Source organism: Lepidochelys kempii, chromosome 23 (assembly GCF_965140285.1).
Source record: "Lepidochelys kempii isolate rLepKem1 chromosome 23, rLepKem1.hap1, whole genome shotgun sequence".
Classification (NCBI taxonomy): Eukaryota; Metazoa; Chordata; order Testudines; family Cheloniidae; genus Lepidochelys; species Lepidochelys kempii.
This window is the reverse complement of record NC_136402.1, coordinates 4894298-4920637: the sequence shown is the minus strand read 5'-3', so window position 1 is coordinate 4920637 and position 26340 is coordinate 4894298. Positions and strand designations below refer to the sequence as shown.

At 51.5% G+C, this 26340-nt stretch overlaps 1 protein-coding gene across 2 annotated transcripts; it reads right to left on the bottom strand.

The window, feature by feature from the left end:
* Positions 1-12523: 12523 nt before the first annotated feature.
* AP2S1 (adaptor related protein complex 2 subunit sigma 1) lies at positions 12524-25703 on the bottom strand. 2 transcript variants are annotated; one of them, XM_073321608.2, is made up of 5 exons: positions 25609-25703; positions 16099-16248; positions 15142-15255; positions 14446-14505; positions 12524-13073 (listed from the first exon to the last, which is right to left on the bottom strand). In XM_073321608.2, the coding sequence occupies exons 1-5, from the start codon at positions 25609-25611 to the stop codon at positions 12972-12974; spliced, it is 429 nt and encodes a 142-aa protein (XP_073177709.1). In that variant the 5' UTR covers positions 25612-25703; the 3' UTR covers positions 12524-12971. The 2 variants fall into 2 exon arrangements, with proteins under 2 accessions (XP_073177709.1, XP_073177710.1); XM_073321609.2 differs by lacking the exon at positions 25609-25703 and adding an exon at positions 16756-17290.
* Between the last annotated feature and the right edge of the window lie 637 nt (positions 25704-26340).

Here is a 26340-nt window from a genome sequence, read left to right as displayed (position 1 = left end):
CCATGAACTTGGGACTGGGAGTGGCTGGGTCATTACATAAATTGAATCTATTTCCCCATGTGAAGTATCCTCACTCCTTCTTGCCAACTGTCTACATGGGCCATCTTGATTATCACTACAAAAGTTTTTTTCTCCTGCTGATAATAGCTCATCTTAATTAATTAGCCTCTTACTCCACCTTTTCATGTTCTCTGTGTGTATATATATATCTTCTTACTATATGTTCCATTCTATGCATCCGATGAAGTGGGCTGTAGCCCACAAAAGCTTATGCTCAAATTTGTTAGTCTCTAAGGTGCCACAAGTCCTCCTGTTCTTTCTAAAGGAGATGCTCTAGCTCAGGGGTTGGCAACCTTTCAGAAGTGGTGTGCCGAGTCTTCATTTATTCACTCTAATTTAAGGTTTCGTGTGCCAGAAATACATTTTAACATTTTTAGAAGGTCTCTTTCTATAAGTCTATAATATATAACTGAATTATTGTTGCATGTAAAGTAAATAAGGTTTTTAAAATGTTTAAGAAGCTTCATTTAAAATTAAATTAAAATGCAGATCTTATCTTATTAGTGTGATCCTTGCCCTTGCTTTTCCTTGCTGAGTTTTCCAATGTCTGGCACGTATTTGGATACTTTAAACTGCACCCAGGCTTCTGAGTGATCAGTAGTTAACCGGCTCTGAGAGGGACAGAGGTCAGATTTCATGTTTGAAAATACCTGTTCACACAAGTATGTGGATCCAAATGCAGAAAGCATTGCAAATGCAACTTTATTCAAACAGTTAAACTTCACTGGCAGGGACGTCCAGCAGGTCAGAATAGAGGCCCCATGATCTCTCTCAGTAGCTTCACGTGCACTCTGCAGATCTCCAAACTTTGATGCCCACAATTCTGAGCTTTTTAACTGCATGAGCTGCATTTTGAAATCTTCAACACCCATCCACTGAAATACAGACAAATCCAAGTTGCTTTCACTGAACTTTTCAGGTTTAATTAGAAAAGAAAGCATTGGCCCAAATCGCTTGAAATCGATCAGAAAATTCTGATTCCAGTTCTTGCATGTACATTCTAATCTCAATGTCAAACGCAGCGCGCTGTTCCACGTGGCGTGAGAGTGATGTCAGCAGCAAATCGGGACTTAAAAATATCCCAGTACAGTGGCGCTGGAACAATTTTTAAGGTGGGGGTGCTGAGCTGCGCCCCCTCTTGCCCCTGTCTGCACCCCTCACTGCCCCAGGCTGGGGCCAGTGAGCCACAGCTGGGGGCAGCTGCAGAGCTCCAGGCTGGCAGCAGAGCCCCCCAGACCAGTGGCTGGGACCCGGGGCTGGCAGTGGGCTGAGTGGGGCCGGCGGCCAGTACCCCAGGCCAGGAGCAGAGCCCCCAGGACTGGTTGCCAGGACCCGGGCAGTGTGAGTGCCACTGAAAATGAGCCCGCGTGCCGTTTTTGGCACACGTGCCATAGGCTGCCTACCCCTGCTCTAGCTCAACCAGAAGTTAGGGGCTGGATGCAGCAATCACTGGGTGAATTCTCTGGCCCGGGTTATGCAGGAGGTCAGATTAGAGGATCATATGGTCCCTTCTGGCCTTGGGCTCCATGTATCTCCATTTTCCCCTCCCGGGGCACCCCCTTTGATAAGAAAGTTTCTACGGTTACCTAAGAAACACTGTACAGAGTATGAGGTGCAAGGTCTGGCTTGTTGGGGCGTAGTCCTTTCAATTTGGCCTTTCTCTAATTGCTGCTGAGCTGGCTTCACAGGTGATTTATAGATTGTTCTCCCCAACAAATCCAGGGCTCCAGGCTCTTCTGGCACCTATTTATTCAGCTGCTTTTGGTTTTAAGCCAGGACTTGCACTTTGTTTTACGTTTGCCTTGGTTTGGAACCCTGGAAAAATCAGTCACCTTGATTCTGCTTTCCACGGCACACAAGTGTAGCCTTAAGATAAAGGAGCTGATCGGGGTTTGATCCAGTTTGGCTTGGGTAGTGCTCACAGCGGTTCTCAAACTTTTGTACTGGGGACCCCTTTCAAATAGAAAGCCTCTGAGTGCGACCCCCCCCTTATAAATTAAAAACACTTTTTAATATAATTAACAGCATTATAAATGCGAGATGCAAAGCAGGGTTTGGGGTGGAGGCTGACAGCTCGCGACCCCCCATGTAATAATCTCACAACCCCCTGAGGGGTCCCAGCGCCCAGTTTGAGAACCCCTGCTCTAACACACCTGCTCTCGTCCCTGTCTGTGACCATATGCAGAGCCTTGCAGTGCAGCTGCCTCATTTGCATGGCTGGCCAGCTAGCAAGCAGATTTAAATGTGGAGTGAAGGGCTAGTCACCCAGCAGAAGGCTTTTTGCTTGGAGCTTTGGCATTTGCTGCCATGTTGGGCAGGTGTCTTCCCAACACCCAGTTTGATTTGCATTTGTAGTGTGGTTGAAGAGCAGCTTGTTACATCCATGGTGAAAACTGCATAGACTGATGGAAGGAGAGACATACTGAGACTAGGCTGGTGTCTCCAGTCCAGTCCTTAGCATCCATGTAACACAGTGATCCTCACCCATTTTCATTCAGCAGCTTATTGATCTGCTGGAAGGTGTTTGTAGCTGCCCCCAAGCAGGTCTTTTTCCATCAGACATCACAGACCTGGTGTGCTAAGCAGCCTTCATTCAGGCTAAATGGGAGAAGCAATTACGCCCCTTTTACATACTCAGGGATAGAAACAATAGAAGCCACTGCCCAAGACACAGAGCTGCATAGCAAGGTAGAAGCAAGAACTAACCCAGGGAGAATAAGGGGGGATTTCATGGCTACAGGATTCTTTGGAAAGCTGTCTGTGTGATAAGAGAGAGCCAGCAGACAGCGAGAGACGCAGTCATGAGCGTAGCCTGAGAGGGAGCAGAGAAAGCTTCTTGGGCACAGGACTGGCTTGAGACGCAGGCATGGAAAATAGTGAGCAATCAAACTGGTGGTGTTTGTTCCTGCGGCATGGAAGGAGACTGGCTTTTGTAAGAGGATTACACCAAAGAACATACCTGGCTCCATCATCAATTTCTTCTCTTAATGGAAGCAATCTGGCAAGGCCCTGACTACTGGCTAACTTCTTGGCCCACTCAGATACCATTAAACCCACTGCTGGGTTCTCAAAATAGTTCATCTTGCAGCAGGATTGTGCAGACAGCAGCTGAGCCACGGACCCCACCTAGAGGACCTCCAATCAAGCCGTTAGCTGAGGAGTGCAGGAGCGCTATGTCTGTAGAAGAAGCACTCATCTGTTCCAGCCACAGCCATTTCCAGCTGCAGGGAATGGTGCAGGAGTGCCAGTTACTTTAGTCTTCAAGCCCATCCTCTCCCAGCAGTGGTTGCAAGCTACCTGACCCAGCAGAAGGGGCTGTAGGAAATGGGCCACTGGCAGCCGAGTGCTCTTAACCTCTCTGGTCCCAGCTGCTCAACAGCAAGGTCTAGTGGTAAGGCCTAGCAGTAAGGCCTAGTGGATAAAGCACTGGACTGGGACTCCGGAAACCTGAGTTCTGTTCGTAGCTCTGCTCCTGGGTGACCTTGGGGAACATTGCTTCCCTGCTCTGTGCCTCAGTTGCCCCAGCTGTAAAATGGGGATAATGATATTGCTCCACCCCCTTTGTAGAGCACTTAGATTTCTACTGATGAAAAGTGCTGTCTAAGAGCCAGGGATTACTCTCTGGTGGTGTAGAAGCTGACCATGAATTGCTTTAACTCCAATCCCACTACATACCTGAGAGGAAATACAATCTGTCATTCCATCTCCCATTTTTAGTAACCACCCTCCAGCTGTCCCCTGTCCTCCTGGAATTTCACCAAAGGGAGAATCCAATTGCTGTGTCCCTGGCTGACATTTGAAATGTCACTATTTGGGAGATGGGGGTGCAGATCAGCTGGACCCACTCTTGAGCGCGGACACCCAGGCTACACCCTCTGGGACAGGAAATGGGGGATGGCATGAGGCCAGTGCATTGTGTGTGGGCTCGAGCCACAAGGGACAGGAAGAAAATGTATTCCTGAGGATGCCCCCTCTTGAAATCAACAAAGGGTGTTTCAGGGGCTGGAGGGAGATCAGGCAACAACTGGCCTGGTCTTATGGACCTAGTGAAGTGAGCTGGGAGCCAGGACTCCCGGGTTTTGTTCCTGCTTGCAATGGGGGACTAGCCGTTTAAGGCCAGAGGAGGTAAGTTCCGCCATCCCATGTGTCCAGAGAAGCAAGTGAAGGTGTCATTGGGAGAGAAGAAGGTGGTTTTGGGAAGCAGTATGGGAGAGGGAAGGTTTAGGGCCACGTCAGACCATTTGTTCCTTTAAGGGCCCTGGGACCAGAGCCTGTAGGGTGGGTGGGACAACGCTCCCCCTTCTCCCAGCCCACGCTGATAGGGGTTTGGGGTTATTAGAGCCACCTGGGGAAGATCAAGAGACTGATTAGTGGGGGCGGGGAGGGGAGCGAGAACTCAGCTGGGTCAGCCCCAGCAAGGAGAGTTGTGAAGCCCTTGAACTTGGGGGCAGTCTGGAGGCCAGGGCTGGAAGTACAGTCCCTAGATGGAGGACGGTGACACCTTAAACTTGAAGGGGGAGTGGGAAGGGGCCTTCTGAGAGCAGAATGTTATTTAATACGTTAGGCCTTAGGCGAAAGGGAGCATTATTTCAAAGGTCTTGACTGTGACTGCATTATCTGGGAACTCAGTGGAAACTGAGGCAGGGAACCACAGGGGCCACCTCGGGGCACCCTGGGGGGGCACCTGTTTGTACTGCATCTACCACCAAGTCTTTCTGCGGCCTTCAGCCAGTTGCGTCCCCCTCAGTGAAAGGGTCCTGGAAATGTTTGCCCATCTCACTGTTGTGCCGTGTAATGAGCCTGTGTGAAGTACATGCAGCCCTGTAACTAGGACAGTGACGTGCTGGGGGCGGGGGCGGCTGTGCTTGCATTTGGAAGTTCATGTGCTTGCTGAAAAACACCACCTCAGGCAGAAGCCTCTTTTAACTTCACTTTCATGAAACAAGAAACAAAAAGATACGTCTTGATGTGATCGATCATTCAGTCTCACGAAGATTCAAAGATCCAGAAATCTAAAAGCCTTGATCTTGATATGAAAGTGCTGCGCCATGTAAAGGCTGTTCATAAACTCACACTGAAGTCTGCTCGGATAGCAAGCCTCTGCGTTCTACGGGTTTCAGAGCGGTAGCCGTGTTAGTCTGTGTCAGCAAAAACAACGAGGAGTCAGTGCCACCTAGGCTGAGGTTTGAAGTCAGATCCCTTTCATATGACAGGAGAATCAGGTTGCTCTCGCTCATTCGTGGGTCGCGCTCAGCCTGTGGTGTGACCCAGCTCTTTACCAACAGGAAAGGGAACTCTCCCGAGCTGCAGCTGATGCTTCGAACAACACGATCACTCTATTTACTGTAAAGGAGGCTATGTAACACTACCGACGCGGACAGGCGCGGTCATCCTCCTCCCCGAGAGGCCGGAGCTAGGTTGACCAAATAATTCTTCCGTCGACCTACCGCTGCCTATCAGGGGACGTAGGTGGCTTAACTACATTGCTCAGGCATGTGAATTTTTCACACCCCGATCAATGTCGTTAAATCAACCTACTTTTCTAGTATAGACCGGACTTTGGTCAAGACCGCACAGCAAAACAGTGGCAGAGCACCCAGGAGTCTAGAAGCTCAGTGTGTCTTTGCTTGAACACCCTGTAAGCTATGCTCCATCCCAGAGCCAGAATGAGCCCTGATGCCCTGGCCCCCAGCTGACTCCATTCAGGGTATGTCTCTGCTGCGATCACCGGGTGTGACTGTGGCTCGGTTAGATGTACCCAAACTAGCTTTAATCGAACTAGCTCAAGCTCCGGAGCAGGGAAGCTGTACAAGCTCACTGGAACTCTGTGCTGAAGTGTGCTGCCAGGACCCAAGTTAGCTAGATTCAGGCTAGCTCAGGTATGCCCACCTGAGCTGCACTCACACCCTATGAGTGCAGCACAGACCTACCCTGAATCACACTGCCTCTGAGCCAGGCAGAGAACCCAGGAGTTGCCCAGCCTCCCTCCCCCACTCACACTGAGTCTATTCAGTTTCCTCCTCTGACACGTTCAAAGCTATATGCTGTTATTCCACCCGCACATTGCATCACCTCACCAAGGATGTGGAAATCCGGGGGCTGGGCTGGGTTCCACTGTAATGGAACTGCGAGAGGTGACGGTAGCCACATAGTGAGTATGAAAGAGCCAGCTAGGTTACATCAGCAGCAGTGACATCTGTCAAGCTGCCAGGTCTCTCGCTCCTGCTGAACAGAGCTCACGCTGGGAGCTGAGAGGAGCATTTGCAGCCGAGACCCAAAACACCTGCCTGCTCAGAATGAAAAGAGCAGGTTTTCAGGGAGCGTTTGAAGCCAGAAGGGACCATTAGATCATCTAGTCTGATCTCATCTGATCTCCGGTAGACCACAGGCCAGAGAATTCCATCCATTTACCCCTGGATTGAGTCACATAACTTGTGCTGGCCTAAAGCATCTCCTAGGAAGGCAGCTACCGTGGATTTGGAGACATCAACAAATGGGGAACCCCTCACTTCCTGGGGCAGTTTGTTCCAGTGTTCAGTCATCCGCACTGTACAGAATCTGTGCCTTGTTCTGAGTTGGAATTTGTCTGGCTTTAACTTCCAGCCACTGGTTCTTGTTTTTTCTCTGCTGAATTAAAGAGCCCTTTACCACCTGTTTCAGAGTAACAGCCGTGTTAGTCTGTATTCACAAAAAGAAAAGGAGGACTTGTGGCACCTTAGAGACTAACCAATTTATTTGAGCATAAGCTTTCATGAGCTACAACTCACTTCATCGGATGCATACTGTGGAAAGTATAGAAGATCTTTTTATACACACAAATCATGAAAAAATGGGTGTTTATCACTACAAAAGGTTTTCTCTCCCCCCACCCCACTCTCCTGCTGGTAATAGCTTATCTAAAGTGATCACTCTCCTTACAATGTGTATGATAATCAAGTTGGGCCATTTCCAGCACAAGTCCAGGTTTTCTCCCCCCCACACACAGACGTTCTTGTTAAACCCTGGATTTGTGCTGGAAATGGCCCACCTTGATTATCATACACATTGTAATGAGAGTGATCACTTTAGATAAGCTATTACCAGCAGGAGAGTGTGGGGGGGAGAAAAAACCTTTTGTAGTGGTAAACACCCATTTTTTCATGCTTTGTATGTATAAGAAGATCTTCTACACTTTCCACAGTATGCATCCGATGAAGTGAGCTGTAGCTCACGAAAGCTTATGCTCAAATAAATTGGTTAGTCTCTAAGGTGCCACAAGTCCTCCTTTTCTCTTTACCACCTGGTATTTTCTCCCCATAAAGTTAAATGTACAGGGTAATCAAGCGACCTCTCAAATCTTTTTCGATAAGCTGAACAGATTGAGGTGTTTGCGCCCATCACTCTAAAGCAATTTTCCAGCGCTTGGGACCATTTTTGTGGCTCATCTCTGTGCCCTCTCCAATCTCGCAATGCCCTTTTAACAATGTGGACACCACACCACAACCAGAGGCAATATCACAGCCTCAGTCTCCCCAGTGCCATACACAGAGGGAAAATCCCCTTCCTACTCCTACTCACCTCCCCACTGTTTATACATCCAAAAATCGCAGTAGCCCTTTCTGCAAGAGCATCTCACTGGGTGCTCCTGTTCAGTTGTGTGTCCACTATGATCCATTAATCCTTTCTGGACTCCCTGCTTGGCAGGATATGGTTCCTCCATTCTGTGCCTTGTAAAGGAATTTACAGTGAGGTAACTATGGTGTGTTTGTTATCTCGCTGTTAATAAAACCTCACCTTAGGGCCAAAACCTGGCCAGTTAAGAGCAATGTTTGCTTAAGGCATTCCTCCTCCTCAGAGCCAGCACGCTCTGTGAACACAGCAGGTAATCCAGCACGCCTGTGCATCACAGCCCACATGGGGCCCACTGGCTCATACTCTCCACATCCTGTTGGCCAGGGCTCTTTCCTTGAAAGGCTTATTTCTAGGCCTGGTCTGCAGTACAGCATCAGGGCAACATAAGGCAGCTTACATTGACCTTATTATGTCAGTGTCTACACTACAGCCTTGCTCCCACCGATGAAAGTGCCCTACTAAACCGACGACATAACTCCACCTCCGCCAGAGGCGTAGGGATTTTGCCAGCGTAGTTAGGGTGATGCAATGTCTGTGTAGACACTGCATTACTTACATGGGATGTTGGCTGTCACTCTCATCAATTTCACAGCTAGGCTCTGCAGCTCTGGGGTCCCAGCTGGAGCCATGAAATTGACATGAAGGGCTGGTAGACTCCCTGCTGTGAACCCTGCCCCAGGCTCACAGCTGATATGCTCACCCTGGGGCGGGTGGAGGGCTCCAGCTGTGAGCCTGGCTACCGCCTCAGCTCCCTGTTCCCCATGGGAGACAGACTCCAGCTGGTTAGCTCTTCTGGGAGCGGGAAGCTGAGAGCCTGGGTGGCAGCCAAGCTCGGAGTGGGGAGCTGAGAGCCCAGGTTCTCAGCCCCGCACACTGCCCCTCTTAAGTCAATGCAAGCGCTCCTGGTGAGGATGCGCACCACTGACAGAAGGAGGGTAGTGTGGACATAAAAAACTGCAGCAATTACTGAGGTGGCTGTATGTGGACTTGACTTAAGTTTGCAGTGTAGACATGCGGCATGCCCCTAGTAAGGGCTGACCCTTATCCCAGGCCTGTTTTTCTTCTGGGACACTTTTGGGCTGGGGGATTCTTTAGCAGGCTCTGAACTAAAAGGAGAACAGACGTGATACCTGTTTCCACAGCTCTGTGACCTCCAGAGACCCTAAAGCCCTCTTAGCGCATGGGGAGAGCCTCAGACAGGAAGGATCTTCCGCCAGTGGGCATGCAGCAAAGTAGCCAGGGAATCATCAGAACACAAGATCAAACCAGTCTGGGCCAGAGCGAGGAGACGCGATGGTCCTCACCCACAGGTGCTCGGCATAGGAACGAATTCAACTGGGCTGGGAGGGCAGCAGATGTGAGCTTGGGGGAACATGAGAGCTTTCAGGGGGGCTGGCACCGTGGGAGCTGGAGGGAGCACCAGGCATGAGAGGAGAGATGAAGGGAAAAGGAAAGATGGGGTTCATTTGCTGGGCAGAGGAGGCAGGGGTCTCAGGAAAAAGAGGAGAGACAGAGCCAACAGGATTGCTGTGAATGGGGTTTGCACATAAGGGGGCTGATTAAGCGCCATGTCGTCCTTCGGTGGAGGCCAGTGCACGATTGTTCTCCATTGTACTGCGTAAGCTAGTTTTACACGGACCAAGCAAAGGGGCTCGCAGCCCTTCTGGTGATGAGGCAATTGCTGGGACACTGGATGCCAGGCACCACCTGCGCTCTGTTCCCAGCTCTGCCAATGACCTTGGGCAAGCCCCTTCTTCTCTGTGCCTCAATATCTCCTCCCATCTATTGTCTGTTTAGACTGTCAGCTCTTTGGGACGGGGACTGTCTCCTACTGTGTGTCTGGGCAGCTGCCTGGCACAACAGGGCCCTGATCTCGGTCACTGTGTGTCTGGGCAGCGCCCAGCCCGACGGGGCTCTGATCTCAGTCACTGTGTGTCTGGGCAGCGCCCGGCCCGACGGGGCCCTGATCTTAGGACACTCAGATCTTGGGACACTGCACAGCCTTAAAGGGTCCTGCTCTCAGGACACTCAGTACTCAGTGTGACTAATAATAAAGTAAATAATCCATTTTATGCTCAGGCTGCTTTGCTTGATGATCATCCGGTGCTTTCCCCCTCTTCGTTTCATCCCAGCAACCACGGATAGCAGCCATGATCCAAGGGGAGAATAAAGCAACGCTTTTACACATGGTTAGAATACACAGTAAGGGCTCCCTCTGGTGGCTGAAGATCCAGGTCTAGCTGGCAGCACTAGCAAGCACAGGGATCAAACACGGACCGGCCTGCATCTCTCCAGCGCAGCGGTATTTTAGGCTCGGTCCCACTGCTTCATCACAGGCTACATGTAAACATAAGAACAAGCAGGTGCATGGTCATAGTAGAGGGCAGTCACCTGTTTGAGAAGGAATAAGCTTGTGGAATTCGCTGCCTGGGGGTCCAGGGCATTTTCTGATCTAATTTTGCATGTGAAGATGAGAGATGTCATTAAATGCTCATAGCACAGGGATTAATTGCTCCTCTCTGTCCTCAAGCATGGCATTAACTTCCTCTGGGCCTTCCCTTTCCTTTGAAGCATCCCAGATCAAGTTCTAGATTCCAAGCAACCATTGTGACTTTCTGGCCTGACCCCATGGACAACACAGGCCATAGGACTGCCCTGATTGATCTAAAGCAGATCTTTTAGAAAAAAACATCCAAGCTTGGTTTTAAAATGGCCAATGATGGAGACTCCACCACGACCCTGGGTAAATTGTTCCAATGGTTAATTAGTCTCCCTGTTAAAAATGTACACCTCATTTCCAAAACTGAATGTGTCTAGCTTCAACTTCTAGCCATTGGATCATGCTAGACCTTCCTCTGCCAGACTGAAGAGTCCATTATCAAATATTTGTTCCCTGTGTTGGCACTGATAGGCTGGGATCAAGTCACCCCTTAACCTTCTCTTTGTTAAGATTGAGCTCCTGGAGTCTATCTATTTATCACTTTAAAGGATTAGAAAACCTGCCTTAATCATTCTCGTGGCTCTTCTCTGCACCCTCTCCAATTTAATCAACATCCTTCTTAAACTACGGGCACCAGAACTGGACACAGGATCCCAGCAGCGGTCACACCAGGGCCAAATCCAGAAGGAAAATAAAATCTTTGCTCCTACTCGAAATTCCTGTTTATACATCCCTGGATCGCATTAGCCTTTTTAGCCACAGCATCGTGCTGGGAGCTCATGGTCAGTTGATGACCTTTTTCAGAGTCTCTCCTCCTGTACGTACAGCCCACATTTGTTCTTCCTAGATATCTATATTGACATTTAGTCATATGATATTAAACACATATCGTTTGCTTGCACCCAGCTTACCAAGCGATCCAGATCGCTCTGTGTCAGTGACTTGTCATCTTCATTGTTTACCACTCCCCCAATTTTTGGGTCATTTGCAAACTTCATCAGGGATGATTTTATGTTTTCTTCCAGGTCATTAATAAAAATGCTAAATAGCGCAGGGCCAAGAACCAACCCCCGCGGGACCCCAATAGAAACACATCCAGGGGCTGTTGCTGCAGGCAGGGTACTACCACAGCAATTAGGGAGAGGCAGTGATGCCTAGTGGATAGAGCACCAGACTGGGACACAAGAGAGCTTGGTTCTATTCCTAGCTCTGCTGCTGGCCTAAGGCCAAGTCCTACTCCGTGCCTCAGTTTCCCCATCTCTAAAATGGGGGATGGTGATACTGTCCTCGTTTGAAAGCTATGGGTGGTAAGAGCTAGGTTTTATTATTCAAGGTAGGCACCATCTCTGAGCCATTACCGTGATGCACAAGGAGCAAGGATACCAGACTGCTACCGAGAGGGATCTACAAATCTTATCCAGGATTCTGGGCCCAATGAACCAGTGCAGCTATTAGCCCAACATGGCTCCAGCTGAGATGGAAGCAGTGGTTCAGTGCAACATTCATGCACGGTGAGAGGACAGACCTTCCTTAAAAAGAATTGGGCCTCACCCCAGGAAGAAAGGACCTTTCCCTGCATTCCGGGCTGCCCCAAGACAGCCTGCATTCTCCACAAAAACAAAACATGAGGGAAAAGCCCTAACAGGGGACGACTGCTCTGGAGATTGGTACTCCTGGCCTCTTTCATGAGACACCAGGGTAAATTCCTCAGCAGTACATAGTCCAAGCTCTGGAGAAAGCCAATTAGAGCAACAGCCCCGCGTGTATGGTGAACTCCCTGCAGCATCTGAAGGTCACACAGCAGCTCCTGACCAGACCCACTTAGCTCAAAATATTAAGTATTACAGCCAAAATATTTCAGTCCTGAAATGGCAACTGTGAAGCATGGCTCCTGTTCTCCTCTACAGGTTGGGCTCCCCAGCCAGACTACATCTCCCATGATGCACTGCCTTCCTTCAAAAGGGAAGACGCTGGTGGCTCATGAGAGTGGCAGTCCAACCAGGGAGTCCAGCCTATGGGGAGAATGGGAGCATAAGGTGCCTGAACTCCCATCATGCACCACAGCAGCATTTCAGAATTGAAATCATTTGGCTGAAAACACATAGTCCTGTTTTTCTTGCCAAGGTTGTCCATGCAAAATTTGGGGGAAAAAACCTACCCTCTCCCCCCGTACATCGTTCCCCACCAGCTCTGGTGACAGTCTGTGCTGTCGAACCGGCAGAGGCTCTGAAAGTGGGGAATACCAGAGGCCACTAAGAACATGACCTGCTCCCAATGCCAGACAGCAACACCCAACAGGAGTTTCCTGCATGTACCTCAGAGCCTTATGTCAAATCTACCACCAAGAACCCCATCCCCATTCCCTCCCTCCTGCTTCTGCAGGGCTCTTCAGAGACCACCACGGAGAAAGGAGCGTTTCACAGATGGTTTATTTCAGTACAACACTGGCCATACGGTATGGCTGCCGCTCACCAATGGGTAACACAGTTGCGGTCCCACTTCTAGTGCAGACTCGGCACACGAACGGGGGGACGACGACAGCGCACGCTGGTTATATGGAGGGAAAACACAGAGGTTCGGGGATGGTTGTGTCAGGGCCCTAAAAGGATTTTTTTTTTTTTTTAATACAGTTGCTCTCTCCCGTTAGACCCACCCACACGGGATCTCAGCTGCCGCATTCGAGTGTGGGGAGGTGGGACTGAAATTTTCGACTTGTGGTTCTGATCCATTTGAGGGGGCGTCCCTTCCTCACAGTGGAGAGTGGCTACATTTGCTCTGAGACAGTCACTGATTCAGGGACTAGGTGCAAGGAGGAGACCAGAGGCAGGGTGGGGCACGGAGCCGATTCGATCCAGTTCTCTCATTCCAAGGACTGCAGCATAAGCAGCTGTTTCAGGACTTTCGTTTGGCTTGTCTCACGGATCTCGCCGGCTAGGAACATCTCGTCCACCACGGTGTAAACCTGCCACAAAAACAGACCACCCGTGAGCAAGGCGCACTGAGAACAGCCTCAGCACTGCCTCTCCCTCTGGGGAACTCTGCAGCATACCTGTAGCCCGGTATGCAGCACCTGGGTTCGTCCATCAAGTGGCACCGAAAAGCATTTCCAAAGACAACGCTGTTTCCTCTGCCATTTTCTGCATCCCAAGTGCCACGGGAGGGTAAAAAGACTGGCACCTGTGTCCTCCCCCAGAGCAGCAGAGTGACCCTGGCACAGAGGGACCCTCACGGTACTGAGGCCTGGCAAGTGGGTCCATAGCCATCAAATAGAGACCAGCATGCTTAACCTCTCCCTGCTACATTCCAGCCCTCTAAAATCCTCCAACTCGCAGCGGGGATTTATGTACCGGAATGCCACAGGGTTGCATGGGATCTGCCCTGTGAAGCTGGAAGGGTCATCAGGGACAAGGGCTGTCAATTTAACACGTTATATTTTGAATGTTTAATCCTTCCTCCTCCCCACCCAGGAGATGGGGAAGCCAAGCACGCTCAGCGCAGCAATGATTTATAGATTCCACAGCCAGAAGGGACCATTGGGATCATCTCGTCTGATCTCCTGTGTAGCACAGGCCAGAGAATGGCCCCAAAACAACTCCTAGAGCAGATCTTAGAAAAACATCCAGTCTTGATTTCAAAATTGTCAGCGATGGAGAATCCACCATGACCCCTGGTCAAATGTCCCAGTGGTTACCTCACTGTTAAAAACTGACTCCTAATTTTTAGTCTGAATTTGTCCGGCTTCAGCTTCCAGCTATTGGATCACGTTAGAGACTTCCTCTGCTAGGCTGAAGAGCCAGTTATTCAATATTTGTTCCCTATGCAGGTACTGATAGACTGGGATCAAGTCCCTGCCTAACAGTCGCTTTCTTAAGCTAAATAGATTTAGCTCCTGGAATCCATCACAATAAAGCATATTTCCTAATCCTTTAATCATTCTCGTGGCTCTTCTCAGACCCCCTCCAATTTATCGACATCCTTCTTGGACCGTGGGCACCAGAACCGGACACAGGATTCCAGCAGCGGTTGCACCAGGGCCAAATACAGAAGGAGAATAATTTCTCATAGAAACATGATTCTCTCCACTCCTACTTGAGATACCTCTGTTGATGCATCCAAGGATCGCATTGGCCTTTTTGGCCACAGCATTGCAGTGGGAGCTCATGTTCAGCTGCTTATCCACCCCCATCCCCCAATTCTTTTTCAGAGTCACTGCTTCCCACGATAGGGTCCCCCAGCCTGTAGGTACGTCTGACACGAGACCATGTTATACAGCAGCTGCATGGAACTGCACAGTGACGGGCCCCGCGCTCCCCTCTCCGCTGGGCTGAGCTCACCTTGTAGAAGTTGAAGACCAGGTCGAGTTCACAGACGTTGTGGAAATATTCATTCAAAACCTGGGCCAAGAGAAAGGAGAGCTGGATTTCAGAGACTGGGAGAAGGAAGGAGCCACGCCACCTTTCAGTCAGAGATGCTAAAGCCACAAGGGACCATTGGGATTGTCCAGTCTGATCTCCTGATTAGCACAGCCCACAGAATCCCACACAGGATCCCTGCCTGAGCCAGCATGGGTCGTTTAGAAAGACACAGCCAGCCTGGATTTAAGACTCCAAGGGATGGAAAAAATCTCCCCCTGTCTCTGGATCAGCTGTTCCAATGTATCAACCTTACCTCTAGTTTCAGCTTCCAGCCGCTACAATGGGTCAGACCATTGCCTGGGCGGGATATGCCTCTGCCCCAAAAGGGGCACCAAAGGAGATCCCTTGCAGCCAGTGGAATCTGCAACCCTGACCCCCTTGAACACAGGCACAGCCCCCAGTCTACCTGAAGGATGAGGCACTGTCTTTATGTCCCATCACAGCCGAGATCAGAGGGGCAGGAACTGCTGACTGTCCTGCCAGCACAGAGAGGGGCTGTTGAAAGCAGCTCACGGTCTTTTTAGGGCTGCCGTCCCTCTGAGGAGCTGGCACAAAGGACCAGGCCACAAGACGGCTCAAACTAAGGGAAGGGCAGAGGCCGTGGGCAGTGCTCACCTCCACGAAGTTGTGGATGGCCTCCAGGTAGGCCAGGTTGTTGTCGTTCACATCCACGCAGATGCAGAAGTACAGCCCCGCGTAGCGGCGGTAGATGATCTTAAAATTCCGGAACTGGGAGAGAGAGGAAGAGGACCAGCTGACATCTGTGCTGCCCCTGGATCAGACAGCCCCCCAGCCCCCCCAGATAGCCCCCTTCTGGAGCATAGAGCAGGCAGTCAGAGACAGCATGGCCCAAGGGGTCACCCATATCACCAGTGATAGCCGAGCCTATAGAATAAATCCCTAGCTCTAGTCTAGCGCTTTTCACCCCGAGACCTCAAAGTGCTTTATGAAGGAGGGGGCAGAATCATTAGCCCCATTTTACAGATGGGGAAACTGAGGCACAGAGCGAGGCAGTGACTTGCTCAAGGTCACCCAGCAGGCCAGGACACAGCCAGGAATAGAATCCAAGTCTGTCCCCCCCTCAACCCCCCGTACCAGTCCAGTCATCACATCACAGCAGCTCAGTGTCGGCCTGCTGCCCCCAGGCTGATCGGAGCAACTCCAACGAGATGAGGCATTAATGGCTTGTGGCTGGAGGAGAGATACCAGGAGAATTGTGAATCCCTACGCAACTGGCTGGGCTTGCCTCAAACAGACTAGCTGGCTCTCCGCTCAAGGGCATCAGGGCTGAGCAGCTGGTGGCTGGTTCTTAGCTGCGGTGATCCACCGCCCCTAGACTGTGTAATGAGCATGCTGTATTTGGAGCTGCCTCGAGAGCCACACACGGGCTGCAGCCACAGCAGGACCCAGCAGCTGGAGGGCTCGGGCATGGAGATCTCCAAGATCAGGGTTGGTATAAATTGAAGGGTTGTACCAGAGAGGGCGAGATTACACCTGCCACAGCCTCAGAGGCCTGCAGTGTATGCTGGGGCGTCGGTTGGCTGCCCATTTGGCATGCCAGGGGTGCCTTACCTCCACGAAGTTGGTGTGCTTAGCGTCTCGCACCGTGACCACGGCGTGCACCTCCTCGATGAGCTTCTGCTTCTCGTCGTCATCGAACTGCATGTACCACTTGGCCAGGCGCGTCTTGCCAGCCCGGTTCTGGATGAGGATGAAGCGAATCTGCAGAGAGAGCAGGCAGGGTTACGGGCATCCCACCCAGCCCTCCCCACCACTAGCACCCCCCCCCCCAGGATGCTGCTGCTCAAATACGGTGCGGCTCGCAGGCTCCCGGGAGGGTGGTGCCTCCCCTCTCCCTCATGTCAGCTGGCAGAGAGCCCAGCTGTTCAAAGCTGGAGCCACCAATGTAGGGACCTTTACTCTGAACTGCAGAAAATTCTGTAACTATCTAGACTTCCTCTGCCCTGTGCTCACTGGCTGTTTGCTCCATCCCCCTCCCTCCCTCAGCCCCACTCACCCTGTTCTCCCCTGCATCTTCCCCCTCCTCTTTCCATTTCTCTGATCCCCTCCCTAACTAATCCCACCCAAAAATAAAGTCACAGCACGGACATGTCTGTCACTGCCATCGCTTTATTCACGCTCGCCCCCTCGCCCCACCTCGGCTCTGTCTGGTCTATTCGATTGCCAGCTCTTTGGGGCAAGGGCGGTCCACTACCATTTGTACAGCACCTTGCACGACGAGGCCCCATCTTGGTTGGTCTTTAGGCATGTAATAAACATGACTGCTAAGCAGCAACAGCTGCGCGGTAGAGTCTGGGGGCTACTTCTTTATGGAGGTGGAGCCGTTGCCTCTCTGTGGGTGCAGCATACCCTGGAAGGAGGGTCTGTCCAAGTACGCTAACATCCCAGCGTGGCCCGTGCCTTCTGCAGGCACAGCTGTGCCTTAGCAAGCAGTCGGCACAGTATGGGGTAGAAGCAGAGGTCACTTTCCCAGTCCCATGTGAGGTTATTCTCCATCAGTGACATGGGAGCTGCTCTAAGTCCCAGCTGCTCTTCCCATGTCATTCTGTGTCCCCCATAGACCTCCTTCATGGCACTCTCCAAAAGGGCACCGGCTCCCCCAGGCAGACTGCCCTGGCAAGGGTCTAAGATCCCTGGAACTTGGTTCTCATTGTCTGGCCCATGTAGTTCATTAGCCTCCTGGAAGCTCTTCCTAGGGACAGCAACAGCAAGAATCAGGCAGAGTGCGGGACAGGACAGGGCAGATCTCCCCCTCACCAAGGTATCTCCCAGAGGAAAGAGATGCAGAACTGCCTTCGAACATGGCGTCTTCAGCAGGTGTCTCTCCCAACCTGCCCCACTTCGGGGGCCCTTTGTCAGCTGCTCCCTCTGACAAGATCCTGTCCCTTCCTTTCACCCGCTGGCATCCCGTGGCTGTGCACAAAAGACAACATGTCTTGCGCCTCCTCCCACCCCACCCGTTCTGTTGGGCTGTGTGGAAAACAGATAACAAGGGGGGTTGTTGACGCAGGGATACCCCAGAGCAGGAGAAGCCACAGGCATAGTTTGCGACTCCTCTGTCCATTGCCCTGCTGGTCCAGCCTCCTTCCTCCACTTCCGCCCACCAGCCTGTGTCTCATGTCACAGCCATAAGCCGGGCCTGTGTGGATCCTCCTTCCCTTTCTGAGGGCTCCTTCCCATCACCAAGAACCCCACCATAACAGCGAGGCCCCACATAACAGCCAGAGAGATCACTGCTTGCACAGCTCCTCTGGGGTGTCAGCACCGGGTACTGTATCCTGGAAAGCAAGCAACTCACAGAAACTCAGGGGTGGTGGTGGATGATCAGCTGAACACAGGCTCCTAAAGACGCTGTGGCCAAGAGCTAATGCAATCCTGGGATGCATCAACAGGGGACTCTCGAGTAGGAGCAGAGATGTGATTTTATCTCTGTAGTTGGCCCTGGGATGACCGCTACTGGAATCCTCTGTCCAGTTCTGGTGCCCACAATTCAAGAAGGATGTGGATAAATTGGAGAGGGGTCAGAGAAGAGCCATGAGAATGATAGATTCAAGGAGCTCAATTTATTTATTTTAACAAAGACAAGGTTAAGGGATGACTTAATCCCACTCTATCAGTATCTACATGGCGAACATTTAATAATGGGCTCTTCAGTCTAGCAGAGGACGGTCTAACACAATCCAACGGCTGAAAGTGGAAGCTGGACAAATTCAGACTGGAAATAAGGGGTCAATTTTTAACAGGGAGAGTAATTAACCATGGAGACAAACTCACCAAGGGTCACGGTGGATTCTCCAGCACTGACCATGTTTAAATCAAGGATTGGATGTCTATCTAAAAGATCTGCTCTGAGGACTGTTTTGGGGCAGTTTTCTGGCTTGGGTTATCCACGGGCTCAGTCTAGATCAGGGGCGGGCAAACTTTTTGGCCTGAGGGCCACATCGGGTTTCCAAAATTGTGTGGAGGGCTGGTTAGTGGAGGCTGTGCCTCCCCAAACAGCCAGGCGTGGCCTGGCCCCTGACCCCTATCCAACCCCCCTGCTTCTCACCCCCTGACAGGCCCCCCCGGGACCACTGCCCCATCCAACCACCCCTTCTCCCTGTTTCCTGAGTGCCCCCAGAACCCCTGACTGTCCCCTGCCACCCCATCCAACCCCTCCTCTCCTTCCTGACTGCCCTCCTGGGACCCCTGCCCCCATTCAACCCCCCTCTTTCCCGCCCTCTGACCACCCCGACCCACACCCCCACCCCCTCACCGCCCCCCGAACTCCCCTGCCCTCTATCCGACCCCCCCCCCGCTCCCTGCCCCCTTACTGCACTGCCTGGAGCACCGGTGGCTGGCGGAGCTAAAACCGTGCCACACGGCACAGTGCGCCGGGTCAGGCCGGGCACTGCAGCCCCCTGCCCAGAGCATTGTGCTGGCGGCACAGTGAGACGAGGCTGCGCGGGAGGGGGAGCAGTGGGGGAGGGGGAGCAGTGGGGGAGGGGCTGGGGGCGAGCCTCCCGGGCCAGGAGCTGGGCAGGAGGGTCCCGCGGGCCGGGCCGTACTTTGCCCACCTCTGGTCTAGATGATCACAACGGTTCCTGCTGGCCTTGGAATCTATGAATCAGCAGCAGCATGGGAGGGGTCACGGCAGATGGCTCCTCCCCAGAAGGAGCTGCCTCACCATACTGCAGGGCCTTGCTAAGCAGAGAAGGGCATGAGTCGTCCAAGCAGCCTGCAAGGTCTTGCATTCTGCTGAGCCAGGAGAAAGGGCTTGCTCAGAGGAAATTCAGACGAGCAGCTGGCATGGCTCCAGCACAGAGCCGGTTGGTCGCACAAACCCACGGGGGGGATCTTGCTCATTTCCAGTCCATTGACAGCAGGCAGACATGCAGGGGACAGGCAGCACTGCAGAGACACCCCTGCATTTTAAGCTTGTTTTTCCTTATATTTTGCTGGGCTTCAGCATCCAAACATCTCACACCACGTCACACGCTGCAGCTAATCCTCACGTCACTAGCTGGGAAGTAGCCCGTCCCCATTCCACAGATAGCAAGGGGAGGGGAAGCGAGGTGTCCAAGGTGTGTCGGTGTGTCAGTGAATCAGTGGCAGAGAGAATGGAGCCCAGGACTCCCGTCTTGACCTGTGTCCCACATTCAGGCCTCACCAAGGAGAAGGACAGGCAGGAGGGTCAGAGAGTTGGCCAGTTCCAGCAGCACCCCACTCACCCAAGCTTCGTGTTTGAGGGTAGGGAAGATCTCACTCAGTGGAGAGTGCTGTATGGCTTTTCCAAACTCCAGCTCTCCCCCACAGCCAGACCATGTGGATTTATCTACTACTCTGCTTTACTTGCGGAGCCCTGCAACGTCACCAAACAGCCACTTGCTCCTTATCTCTGCACTAGCCCTGGGTTTGGATCCCACGCCAACCAACCTCCATCGCTCCCCAGGCTCTGAGTCCCCCTCCCTGGGGGATAGGCAGCCCTCTCACCCTCAGCCAAGACAACTGATGGCCTCAGTGCCCCCCAGCGCAACCCAAGAGCGGCCATGCTAGTACATCCTCTGCATCCCGGCAGTTACCGGCCACCAGGGTCCAAGCGGAGCAGATTGCTAGCAACATCAAGGGCAGAGAGACCGGGCAGCTACTCCAAGGGGACCTCCCTTTATAGCCACACATCACATCAGGCGGGAGAGCTTCATGTGGCCCCATCTGTGTCAAACACCAAGGGCAACAAGGGAGAAAACCATCTCTTTCAGGAGCCTTAGGGCTCAGACTGAACATTACTTGCAGAGTTCACTCCCATCAGGGTGAAGGGGCTGGCATGAGCCCACTCCGTTTTCCTCATCCACATACTAAGCTCAGAACATCCTTGATTACGCCCAACACAACCACTCAGACGGGTGGGCGGACAGAGGATCTCTAAACTGGCAACAGACAGTAACACTGTCCCCCCTCCGCCCCCACCTTCCCAGCAAGCATTGGAGTGGGCTTGTTCTGTAGCAAAGAGACTTGGTTTTGAGCTTGTGCAGCATGTGTTAGGACCTGTCTGGGTCAAAGCAAAGGGCCAGGCAGCCGAGAAAACAGATCAGAATGGGGAGATCTTTTGCGTCAGGAGATCAGGGCGTCTCAGATCCCACCGCAGATGGGAGGGCTGAACTGTTTCTAATCCTGAGAGAGTTTATGGCAGGGGAGAAATGCCAGGCCGAGGGTCCTGGGGTCTGATTCACTCTAGTGACCCCCTCGAGGATGTGCAGGATGGGCAGCAGCTGGGGAGGGGACTAATTGGCGCATTAGCCAGGAGGTTAATGGAAAGTGAACACACAGACTCCGTGTCAGAGTTAGAGCTAGCCAGAACAAATTCACCAAGATCTCATCAAACCAAAACATTTCGCAGAGACCTATTGGCTTCCATTAAACTTTTGTCATGAAGGTTTTCGGGTCAGAAAGACTGGCTACAGCTGGGTGCTTTGGGCCCTGCCCTGGGACGTGGGTTCAACTCCCTACCAGGTCTGATTTGGAGCAACCTGGGATGAACACCTCTGCTCTGAAGCAGGCAGAGCAGGGAGTCAAACCCATAGCAAAAAGAAAAGGAGTACTTGTGGCACCTTAGAGACTAACCAATTTATTTGAGCATGAGCTTTCGTGAGCTACAGCTCACTTCATCAGATGCATACCGTGGAAACTGCAGAAGACATTATATACACACAGAGACCATGAAACAATACCTCCTCCCACCCCACTGTCCTGCTGGTAATAGCTTATCTAAAGTGATCATCAAGTTGGGCCATTTCCAGCACAAATCCAGGTTTTCTCACTTTCCGCCCCCCCCCCCCCAACTCACTCTCCTGCTGGTAATAGCCCATCCAAAGTGACCACTCTCTTCACAATGTGTATGATAATCAAGGTGGGCCATTTCCTGCACAAATCCAGGTTCTCTCACTCCCTCACCCCCCTCCAAAAACCACACACACAAACTCACTCTCCTGCTGGTAATAGCTTATCCCAAGTGACCACTCTCCCTACCCATAGCAGACGCCAGTGCCCTGTGCACCAAGCTGCAGAGCGACACGCATGCATTTGGCCAGCTCTCAGCAGGATTCATTTTCCAACCATAAGATCTGCTAGGCTATGAAATCGCCCCCCCGAGGGAAGTGTTGGAAGCCACTTGGCTTAGGGCAGTGATACTCAATTAGATCGACCCACAGGCCAATTTGAGAATTGTATAACAAGAGGCGGGCCGGGCCATTTGTGCAGAAGGCTGACAAAAAAAACAAAACAAAGCAAACAAAACTTCAGCTGCCAATAAAGACCTGGACTGCACCGTAAGTATTAGAGTTTCTATCTTTTAACAAAGTTTATATATCAACATTATTACCTGTGTGTGTGGCAATCTCTAATGGGAGATTTCAGAGTAGCAGCCGTGTTAGTCTGTATTCGCAAAAAGCTTTCAGCTCACTTCCTTGGATGCATTCAGTGGAAAGCTTATGCTCAAATAAATTTGTTAGTCTCTAAGGTGCCACAAGTCCTCCTTTTCTTTTTTCTAATGGGAGAGGTGACATCGAGGATCTCCGGCAAGCTTTGTGAAGAGTGGTGTGTGGGAGGTCAGGGCAAGGTGCGTGCACTGGTGAAGATGTTCATGTCACACAACTGTGGTGCTGGTTTTTTATGAAGTTCACGCTAGAAAACCCAGATTCGCAGGGGTACGTTGATCTAAAGATCGTTAAAAGATAAATGGCTAGATTCTGGCTACTCTGAAACTGGTCAGCATATTGAATCCAGAAATCATAAAGTCCCACTTCTCTGAATTTTCCCTTCGAGACATCTGAGCTCCGGAGACTTACAATTTTTAATTGAAAGGCATCTTCATCAATTGAATCAAGAACGTTCTTTGCTTCAGAAGGGCAAGGTCCATCGACAGAGACAATAAATGGATCACAAACAAAAGCAAATCCTTTGAAATTTTAAAATTCTCAAATCGCATTTTGAAATTTTCCATCAGATGGTTTAGGAATTCATGCATCGTTTTTATCTGCAGCAACATGCAATATGGGAAAGTGCACCATCTTTCCTGTTAAGTTTGTCTGAAAGATTTCAAGATTCCTCTGAAAGACACACACTTTTTCAAACAAATCCCTGAGACTGCTTGCATGGCCTGGGAGCTGCAAATGGAGGGAATTCAAGTGAACAGTAATATCGCACAGAAAAGCTACCTATGACATAGAGGGGACATCATTCAAAATTCCAGAACTTGCAAGCCTTGTTGGTCTTGTGGTTTGAAGGAAATTCTATTATTTCTTTTTGAAGTGCACAAAACCTCTCTAACACGCGGCCACTACTTAACCAGCGAACATCAACTGTGCTGCAATATTCGCCTGAAATATCTTGTGAAATAGCTTTAAACAGACGATATTGTAAGCTAGAAGTTGGCCATATGTAGTTCACTAAGCTCATCACACTTCAAAATCCCCAGACAATTTACCGCAAAGGCAATCTGGCGAATAATGCACTGAAGTGTATTTAATGAAGGGTGTAGAACTGCCAAACGTGAGGCAAAGCCCTTCTCTTTCCCTGCCATGGAGGGACCTCCGTCTGTAACAAGCAAGTTTACTTTCCGCAAACCTGAACCTTCCCCCCGCCCCCCAAAGCCTTTTACTTTTTACAAAAATGCTCTCTTCTGTAATGTAGGTTTCTAATGGTATTAAGCACAAAATTCTTCCTGACAATTTCACCATCATAAAAATCTAACAGCAATAGATGGGCAGTGTCACTTAACTCGCCTAATTCTTCCACTGCAAGAAACATATATTTGGCGTTTTTTTAAACCAGAAAGCAGTGCTGACAAATAATCCTCATAAATTATCTCCAGTCTTCACACTGTGGAGGAATCAGACAGGGCAACTTGCTTCACACGTTTCACTAGGTCATCTTTGTTTTTATGTCCAGCAAAAAGCTCCTGCAGCATTTCCAATGGCACTCCTTGGCAAGCCTGGCATCCAGGAAAGGCTTTTCTTTTTAGCTAGTACCAACAGTATCTGAAGTGAAGCAGTTATTGCTTTTCCCTATACAGTTGCTGATGTTAGGAGAATGATATTTGAAGTGTGCTACAACCACGTCAAATTTTCAATTTTGTCACATCTTGCAACATTGCCACGAGGACCTTATTGAAGTTACTGTGCTTTGATTCAAAGTGGTGCCTCATGCTGACGACCTTACAAACGGGGCACATTAAACACAAAGGGTTTGCGTTTAAATGAGGCAGCATAATAAAAAGTGACAGGTTTCAGAGTAGCAGCCGTGTTAGTCTGTATTCGCAAAAAGAAAAGGAGTACTTGTGGCACCTTGGAGACTAACAAATTTATTTGAGCATAAGCTTTCGTGAGCTACAGCTCACTTCATCGGATGCTTATGCTCAAATAAATTGGTTAGTCTCTAAAGTGCCACAAGTACTCCTTTTCTTTTTGCATAATAAAAAGGAAATCTGCTGTTCAGCTCGGGTTTCACTGTTGACTTTGCACCTTTTGCTCTCACTCACATTCATTTTTGGCTCCATTTCCATCACTCATGAAAACATGGGCAGTGTCCAAGCGCAATTTTAGCCAATGCTGTCGTGAGAACTTAAGATCCAGTCAGTTACTAACGAAGGAAGTCATAGGCAAATGATAGGCAGCACATCACTGTTTGTGAGTTTAATTAGACACATTTTTTAAGGTGAGCTGGTGGGCCACACAGGAAGCCTTGGTAGGCCACATTTGGCCTGCAGGTGACCTATTGAGTATCACTGTCTTAGGGTGTTTCAAACTCTACTAGTCAAGGCCCCAGGAGTCAGACTGAAGGGGACACTCCTGCATTTGCAAGGAAATGGACTGGAGAATTGGTCTTTTCCATCGCTAACTTTTGCGATTCAATTACACACATGTGCACGCACACCGAATTCGGTCCTCAGTCTCCAGGGCTGAAACTGGTGGGTTTTTTTGCGACCATCCCATCAAGATGGTAATAGCTTTGGCTCACTCAGCTCCATGACAGCTTGGAACAACTGGCTTAGGCACAGAAGCGACTGGATGTCATTATGAATCCCCTATGCCACCTGGATTAAACCAGACTAGATCAGATGGGGCCACTCAAGGGGTCCAGGAACCCCTTAGTTGAGGACAATATCAGCCCAAATCTGTGATCATCTAAAATCTCCCCACTTGTCACAATGCCACACCACATGGCCCCTCGGAAATTCATAAAGACAACTGGGACTAGAACTCAGAGCCTCCTGCCCTTGCTCCGTAAAGCAGAAGACAATCTCCGTAATCAGTTGGTGCTAGACGAGGGGACCCCTGAAAAACAGCTTACTGCATCCCACACCAGAGACGGCTGCATGTCAGCAGCGGCTGAGAAACCCCTGTACACAGCCCACACGGCAGTAAGAGTGCTGTCAGAATTACAGCCCCAATCTTCTTCTGTTACCTGCCTACCAAATATCTTATCCTACAAGAGCCTCCCTCCTCAGGCACTGGGGCTGCTCCCTACTTCCCCAGGGGTGGGGGAGCTTATACCCCAATGGTGCACCCCCTTTCCCCACCCAGGATAGGGAGCCTCTCCCCCACATCCTTCCCCTACAGAGAAACCACCACTGGTGCCTCTCTACAACCCCGAGGGATAGAATCACAGAATCATAGGCCTGGAATGGACCTCAAGAGGTCATCTAGTCCTCTCCCTTGCACTCCTGGCAGGACAAAGTATTATCCATGGGGCTGGGGATCCTGACCCAAATCCCTCCCCTATAAGACCCTCAATTTTCCCCCTTTTCCCAGGAATGAAACCCACATCCCACCCAATGGCACCCCACGCTGAAGAGGGAGCCAGGCCCATATCCCCCCCCCAGAAGGTCTTCCAATGGTGCCCCTCCCACAGAGTTAGGGAGCCAGACCCACATCCCCCCTTAGAGTCTCCCAATGGTGCCCCTCCCACCAGGGATAGGGAGCCAGACCCACATCCCTCCCCCTCGGGATGAGGGCCCATCCCCCCGGGAAAAGGAGCCAGACCCACATCCCTCCATAGAGCCCCACAGTGGTGCCCCCCCCTTACCATGATGGTCCCGTCCTAGCCAGGCCCCCCAGACCTTCTTCTTTCCCCTCCGCTTCCTCACACCTTCTCTTTTCACCGGATATCCGGCACCGTTCCGTCGCGCGGCCTTCTGGGAGCCGTAGTCCCGGCCGGCCCGGCGGAGTTGCCCCCCCCGGCAGGCCGTGCGGCCGCAGCGGCGCATGCTGGGGGTTGTAGTTCCTCCCGCCAGGGCGGGGCGGTGTCGTTCCCCGCCGGCTCCGCCAGGGGGAGCCCGGGCTCCGCGGTGCTTGGGGTCGGCAGCGGTCTGTTGGAGCCGGGGAGTCGCCTGGCGGCCCAGCCGGGAGCTTCCACGCGGGGTCGGGAGAGCTGCCTACGTTAGCCCGCTGCTGGGAGAGGCCGAGTAGGCCCGAGCCTGGCCCAGAGCCCCGCAGCCCCGGGGAAAGCGAGCTGGTCCCCCCACCACCCCCCCGGGACACCACGGGGGGGACCTGACCCGGTTCCCCCCCTGAAGCGGGGCAGTTCCCAGGCCACTTCCCCCACCTGGGGCAGCGGTGGGGGGCGGCTCATGGCCCGGTTTGCCCCCCAATCCTGGGCAACGGGGCTAGCGGGGAGGGCGACTCTGCCTGAGTCTGGCCCCCGTCCCAGGGGCGAGATCATGGAAGGCACCAGTGGGCTCAGTTCCTTGCACGCTCTGGTCCTGGAGCGGGGCCCTGTCTTCCAATAGTGGGCGTGAGGCCCCCCACCCCGCAGCAG